Source organism: Solanum stenotomum, chromosome 1 (genome assembly GCF_019186545.1).
Source record: "Solanum stenotomum isolate F172 chromosome 1, ASM1918654v1, whole genome shotgun sequence".
NCBI classification, from domain to species: domain Eukaryota; kingdom Viridiplantae; phylum Streptophyta; class Magnoliopsida; order Solanales; family Solanaceae; genus Solanum; species Solanum stenotomum.
Genome location: NC_064282.1, coordinates 12,458,802 through 12,465,855, shown reverse-complemented (window position 1 = coordinate 12,465,855; position 7,054 = coordinate 12,458,802). Strand labels below are relative to the sequence as shown.

General features: G+C 35.0%; 2 protein-coding genes across 3 annotated transcripts; one reads left to right on the top strand and one right to left on the bottom strand.

Moving 5' to 3' along the window:
- The first annotated feature begins 165 nt into the window (after positions 1 to 165).
- On the top strand, positions 166 to 4,482 carry LOC125853371 (uncharacterized). 2 transcript variants are annotated; one of them, XM_049533052.1, is made up of 8 exons: positions 166 to 283; positions 390 to 529; positions 614 to 720; positions 1,383 to 1,448; positions 2,114 to 2,196; positions 3,769 to 3,815; positions 4,034 to 4,112; positions 4,195 to 4,482. In XM_049533052.1, exons 1-8 carry the CDS (start codon positions 233 to 235, stop codon positions 4,282 to 4,284), a joined length of 663 nt encoding a protein of 220 aa, XP_049389009.1. In that variant the 5' UTR covers positions 166 to 232; the 3' UTR covers positions 4,285 to 4,482. The 2 variants fall into 2 exon arrangements, with proteins under 2 accessions (XP_049389009.1, XP_049389011.1); XM_049533054.1 differs by lacking the exon at positions 1,383 to 1,448.
- A 217-nt stretch (positions 4,483 to 4,699) lies between these two features.
- LOC125853361 (uncharacterized) lies at positions 4,700 to 6,426 on the bottom strand. The gene has a single exon (XM_049533043.1). It carries the CDS (start codon positions 6,144 to 6,146, stop codon positions 5,103 to 5,105), a length of 1,044 nt encoding a protein of 347 aa, XP_049389000.1. The 5' UTR covers positions 6,147 to 6,426; the 3' UTR covers positions 4,700 to 5,102.
- Between the last annotated feature and the right edge of the window lie 628 nt (positions 6,427 to 7,054).

The following is a 7,054-nucleotide window of genomic DNA, read 5'->3' as shown; positions in this document are numbered from 1 at the left end:
TTTTAATGAATATAACTATTGAATTTTTTAAATACTCATGTATTATACTAAACTTATATTATTATTTCATATTGGTCATCAGTTGAGGACGGAAATTAGATTCTATAAAATAAAATAATATTTATTAATCAAATACAAAATAAAATAATCCCAAAATTATAGGACATATCAAACCAGAAATTAGGCAAACTGACAAGTGACAGGTATCAAACCAGAAATTAGGCAAAGAAAAATGGCGGGTATGTGTTGCTATAGTAGCCTTTCACAGACCCTCATCAACAAGGTAAAATTGTTTATCAAAAAATGTAAAATTGCCATTTCTTGAAGAAAAAAATAATAATTTCTGCTTTCTCCAGTTCAATTCTTGTTTTTTTTTTTTTCCTTATCAGAAAGGGCAAGGTGGTTTCTACTGCTGCTCCCCTGCACCCAATAATCAGAAGGTGAAAACCCAAACACCCAAGTTGTTGAAAATTGCAGTCAGTGGTGTCACTGAACTACTCAGGCTCCTCTCTTCACCATCAACAAACAGGTTTTGCATTTTCTTAAATTGGGGGTATTTCTATTTTCAAGATTTCATTTTTGATTTCCTTAATATTATTATAATGTTTGCTAGATTGGGGGTATCTGATGATGAAGGGGGTGGAGAGCCTTTGGTTTATAATGTAGAAGATGTCCTCAAGATTATCAAGTTAGATTATGAGAAAGCTTATTTTGTTACAGGTAGTGTTGTTTATCTCTTAGTAATAATTAGTACTCTATTTGTTTTAATTTGTTTGTCTGGTTTTGACTTGGTACGGAGTTTAAAAAAATAAATAAGACTTTTGAGAATTCGGTTCTTAAACTGAAGATACGTAAAATGTATTCAAATGCGCTTTAATCTTGTGGTTTTAAATATGTCACGTGGGAAGTTAGGATTAAAGAGTAGTCGAAAAGAGGAAAAAAACATTCTTTTTGAAACGGATTAAAAAGGAAGTAGTAAGACAAACAAATTGAAATGGAAGGAGTATATACTTCCTAAATATCTGCACTTCTGAAGCCAACATGTAAGTCGAAACATAAACACGGACTTGAGTGAAGACTGAAAAAACTTAAAAGAGAGTTTGTTTGATTGAAGTCTTCCATGTAAAATGTTTGTAGCAAGATTTTATTTTTTTGAGTTGTCAAACTGATTTATGATTTTATTAAGTATCTTATACTTCACAGTATGAGGTGGGTGATCCACAAATTTTTCTTTGCTTTACTATGTGAAAATCTTTCATTACTTGGAGGACAAAGTTTTCTTTTTTCTGATTGTGAATAATGTGTCAGTTAAAGTTTAAGCCTGTTAATGTGGTTAAAGATAAACTGGTCTTTCACTAATTTAGAGCTTTCATTCAATTTAGGCCTCTTCACCAGTGGAATTTATGCAGAAGACTGTGTCTTTGAAGATCCAACTATAAAATTCCGTGGTAAGAGGAATCATTTTCTATATCGGATGGCACATTATTTGATATTTGCATCACCGTTATGGCAGCACCAGGAAATTTCCTTGCTTATCTGTATAAAAAATTCCACATTTATGTCCCGCACCGCACTCAGTCTTGAAGAATTTTTTAAAAAAGTATTAGGCTTCTCAATTCCTTCACATGGTATCATAGATAACCTTTAATAAACCCGTTCTTTTCACTAGTAAGTTTGATTTTCAATTCATGTTTGAAGAACTTTATTATACATACTGATCTCTGCATTTGGAGGTGGCATAAGACATGGCCAGACAATCTACTAATGTGAACTCTGATATTATCATCTATCTGTGCTATTTGCGCATTGAGTGTAAATACCGGCTTCTTTTCCGATTTTCATAAACATCTTAATTGACAGCTTCTATTGCTGAATTTATTCTATGTGTGACATGTTTGCTTTGTAATATCGCTTGTATTTGCCTCTTTTATCCTGTATCTGTTGCTAGTGTCAGTACTTTAAACATCTATTTCAGTTTCCAAACTAGCTTAGTAGTAGTATGCTCATTAGATGAATAAACTACGAAAATTATCAATCTTCCAAAGCTAGAAATTAGCTTAGTTTAACAACAAACAAAAGGTAATTCACCTTATTTTATGATTGTGTCATCCAGGAAGGGACTTGTATTCCCGCAACTTGCAATTGCTGGTACCGTTTTTTGATAGTCCATCAATCAAATTAGAAAAGATTGAGAAGGTATGTACTGCAAGTTCATAAATAGTATTAAAGAATAAAAAGATGAAACAAAACAAATCCAAAAGAAGACATAGCATTCGCTGAATGCTTAGTGAGAAGTGTTTTGTTCTTTTCATTAGTTCTTGCCCCTTGAAGGAGATATGGAGTTCGTCAGTAATCTGATCTGTTTCATTTCTGTCCTCTTCAGAGAGAAAACTTTGGAGAGAAGATTACTCTAACTTGAGACTTTGCTGATAGAACTGGTTGTTCTTTGTTATTTATTTTATTGGGATCACACAGCTCGAACTTTTTACTTGTCATTTAGATATGTGATATGAAAGGGATCACTTACCAAAGTGATTATTCTGAATCTATTGTTGGAGATTGCTAGTAAATTTGCAATAAACTCTTCTTCTTTTCTTAGTTACATCAATAAAGTGAAGTCTATTTACTGATCATCAATACATGGAAACATTTTTAGCTATTTTATTAAGCACAAGCATTTTTCTACTTAAAGGATAGCTAAGTTATCTACCATACAGATGAAGGATAATAGTGGCTAACTCGATGCAATTAAATAACTAAATTTACAATGTAATGGCATGATTAATCTGCAACTTCCTTAGAATGAATACACCAGGAATTTCTTTCCACCAAGACCTCCATAGCAGTGGCCTTTAAAACCCAGATTATCTTGTAAGTCTGGAAACCCATAACACTGTCTGGAGTTTGATGGTAGCTCCAGTCATAATAAGACAGACTATTTTGCTCATAATTCTCATGCTTGAAATGGGACTGTAAATGTGGTGACTGACAATTGGGAGGACAGACATTACAAATATTGTTTTAAGCCCAAGTATGATATTGGTACTTTATTATTTTTCAAATCACCCATCAGAAATTGTGTGCTGTTCTCCTAGAGTGTTGAATCTACTAGTAAAATCCTTAGCAAGTGTTTTCTCAAACTGCTAGAGTAACAACAACATACCCAGTGAAATCCACAAGTGGGATGTGGGGAGGGTAGAGTGTATGTAAAGTAGAATCTAGTTATATTTTTATATGTAGTATTTTGACTTTTCCATATGAAATGGGATCTTTCCTAGTTTAGAACAAATTGTGGTAGCATGGTTCAGAATGTGAAGGCACATTGAAACAAACTGCACTGTGGGTAGATTTAACCTTGAATCATTTTTTTTTGGGTTGGTATTGTACTACTTATCTTGTATGTTAAACTGCCAAACATATCTTTGACATCATCCTCAGTTCAATTATCCACTCCAAAAGTAGGAGAATACTGACGGTCTTGATGATTCCAATTCCACAAGAAAAACACTATGAGGGCATCATAATACCAAATTTGTGGCTTTTTTTTCCTTCTTGAGTCATTTATTGGTGTCCAAGCGCACATCCATTCTTAAATGATTATGAAGTTACTTTTCGGTAATACTTGTCAGTTTTAACATAGTCATTCAAATGTTTCCAAGCATTTTTTATAATTATAGTAATATGTTGTTTACTTAGTGCATTTACAATATTCAATCTTCCTTTCAAATCAGGAACATTTTGCTTAATGCCTATCTGCCTGATGTACAGGGTAATGATTCTAATGCAGAGGTCATAGTGGCATACTGGAAACTGAGGTACTTGGTTTTACTCTCAAAATTTGTTAGCTTAAAGGCGAATATTTGTTTACCCGATTGTATTAACTGCTCTCTCGTTCAAAGCATTTGACATTTGTTTCTGTCAATTATGCATGGTTGATCCTGATAAGTGAAATATTTTTGGATGTAAACAAATACCAGAGTTGTCTTAGGATTCTTTTGACTATTCACATGCTGATTTTTCATCTGACTTGTAGAACATCCCTCAAACTTCCGTGGCAGCCTCTCATCTCTGTTGATGGGAAAACGGTCTATGATCTAGATGAACAACTCAAAGTAAGTAGAAAAGATTTTATCTCTACAATTCAAAAACTAGAGCAATGTTCTTCCCTCATTGATATTTCCCATCTCCAAACAGATTGTTAAGCATGTTGAGAGCTGGAACATTTCTGCTCTTGAAGCGGTTGGCCAGATTTTTACGCCTGGTTTGAGGAGCTCTGGTGAGTGAAAATTCTACAGAGCAATGTTCCTTAGCTGATATTCTTTATAGACGACTCGTGAAAAATCAGATTTTTCTATTTGAGCTTCAATACAGCATGTATACTCTGATCTTAGAACCACCTCTTAGGCTCTTACAGTTTACTTCACAGCTCGAGTTGGAAAGACAGTTATATAGGTAATAAATAGGTGAAGTAATTGCTCTTGACATCCATTTATCATAATTACTCATTTCACTGTATATTTATTATGTCAATTTAACTGGCACATCATCTTGCCTCCGAACTGAGATCTCGATTACCCTTCAAAGGCAATTGCAATAGCTTTTCCACCTACATGATTCTGGAATTCTTCAGTCCTTCATTGATACTTTCCTTGTGTAACAATATCATTGTTACTGTGATAAACTATTGCCATCATGCTTTGTCTGTGTGAATTTGATCCTGAAACAATCTTAGATATCTCCTAACATCCTCGCATCCAGCCGCGTTTTTCACATGGAACGTATAAACACTTAACTTCTGTCTCGCTCCACTTGCACTCTGTGGTTATAGCCGTCGCCTCGTTTCTTCTCCAAAATGGTTGCTCTTCCATAGTCATTGCTCTTGAATTTGTCAGTGACAGTTCAATAGAAACTGTTCCTAGTGACTTGGTAAGAACCAATTCAGTTGCAGGAGCAAAAATAGGGGAAAATTATAACTAATCTGAGTAACTGAACCAAAAAAAATCAATTACAGGAACTAATAAAATTACAGGTTTCTGTTATTACAATTTAATACTCACAAATAATCTGAGTAACTGAACCAAAAAAAATAAAATTAATCTTCATTAATCCTTCCTCCATGCATACAATAACAAAGAAAATCCCTCATTACTCCCATATGACCTTATAGATGACCATGAACTCCTCCCACATTCACTGTTCTCCTCTGCCCACTGCAACACACTAGAGCACGACGGCGATGGCGACAAAGAGACCGACAGTGGTGTCGACATCGTTCCAGCTGTTGCGGACAAACTTTTCCTCATCAATTTCTTCTCGGCGCCACCCATTTCAGGCCAAACACCACCATCACCTACTTGGAACACAAAAACACCATGTTCATGTCCATGTCCATGCCCAAATTTATGATTGTCACAGTTTTTATTTACCCAATTGAAGACATCCCAAAAAAAGGTTACCTCTACTTGACCAACTAAAATTCTTTCATTTCCCCTAAATTTCCAAGCAAGTCTTTTCACTACAAGACTTGTTTTCCCATCCACTTTCACTTTCAACACTCCACCCCCACATTCTATCACAAATTCATGTTTAACCCCCATAATCCGAGCCCGTGTAGTATAACTCCTCCGTCCAAACACGTGTTCTCTCCTCGACAACAAAGTCAGGTCTCCTGTGCAACATCCCGATACCAGCCTGGCCCGTCCCGTCAATTCTGTCAACATATCACCAAGGAAAAACTCCAGTCTTGCATTGCAGGTAATTGCAATGTAAAAACACCCTTCAGGCTCTGCCGAGTTCTGATTGAACTTGGCAAGTGTGAAGTCCCAATGGACCTTCATCTTCTTACGGTCATGTAATTGGACCGGATGCACGGATTTTGATCCTGGCCGTGCCTTAAATATGGCGAAAGACGATTGATGGAGTGGAATGGTGATGGAGAAAAGATCAGGTGCATGAACTAACAAAGAATGTGAAAACAGGTTTTTGGACCAAGTGAGTGTAAGATAAACAGGTGAACCACAAATCTGAGCTTGGTATATACATGTAACAAGATTTTGAGGCACTTGTGAAGGAGGAGGAAGAGAAGAAGTTTCTGAATCCTCAGAATTATGAGGAATATTAAAACAAGCAGGTATCATATTCTTCATCCTAAACACAACACTAGTACTAAATGTTGGAATCAAGAATTGGAGGAGTTTGGTTTAATAAAGTTAGCCATAATGTTTTGTATATATGAGGTGGGGTTTTATGTTAGAGCTTGATTGGCGCCATTGAAAGAGATAGAAAGCTATATAGATAGATTTTTGCTCTCTTTTTTATGATGAGTATTTATATGTATGTGAGCTGGGAGGCATTAGCAAACTTCAAGACTTTCTTTTTGCTTCAAAGTCACCATAGCAGGTAACACTGACTTGGTTTTTACTTACTTTATCCACTTCTTATTATTTCCAATATCTTCGTATAACTCCGTCTGTGTTAGCTCGTTCACATTCTGAATGAAATTTTTGAGTGGTAGAGATTAATATTAATGTCCAAGTGTTTGTTGAAGCAAGTTAAAATATTTGGAAAAGATGGAAATGTTTTTTCATGAAAAATGACTTTTATCGCACCAAACATATTTGGCTATTAAAAGCACTTGGCAATTGAAAAGTGAATTATAAAAGGGGAGATGGTGCCTTGGGAAAGGGGGAGATCCAACTACTCTTGTTGGGGTGTTCCAATTTGGACATATAGGATAAAATAGGGGAGAGTTCAATGCTTCAATTTTCTTTATTTTATCTTATTATCAAATGGTATGGGGTGACTTAACGAATTTTAAAATTTTAAAAATAAATTTATGCGATGTATAGTCAAGGGGCGTAATTGCCTTTAAAGAATTAAATCTCTTTCGTTGAAAAATTATATGCAAAAAAAGTTTCAAAAATAAGAACATTCATATTGTTGCCTTGCCACTTCTTTTCTTTTTTGTTTCACACCCAATGTCTAGCAGCGGATTACCAAGCGGAAGCCAACACAAGAAGCATAAAGCTTAAAACAGAATGAATTACAAGACAAG

Bases quoted from the DNA above. Each gene is read 5' to 3' on its own strand.
- LOC125853371 (XM_049533052.1), top strand. From the start codon at position 233: ATGGCGGGTATGTGTTGCTATAGTAGCCTTTCACAGACCCTCATCAAC. The intron at 530-613 runs GTTTTGCATTTT...AATGTTTGCTAG, and splicing joins TCTTCACCATCAACAAACAG to ATTGGGGGTATCTGATGATG. The intron at 1,449-2,113 runs GTAAGAGGAATC...TGTGTCATCCAG, and splicing joins TCCAACTATAAAATTCCGTG to GAAGGGACTTGTATTCCCGC.
- LOC125853361 (XM_049533043.1), bottom strand. From the start codon at position 6,146: ATGAAGAATATGATACCTGCTTGTTTTAATATTCCTCATAATTCTGAG.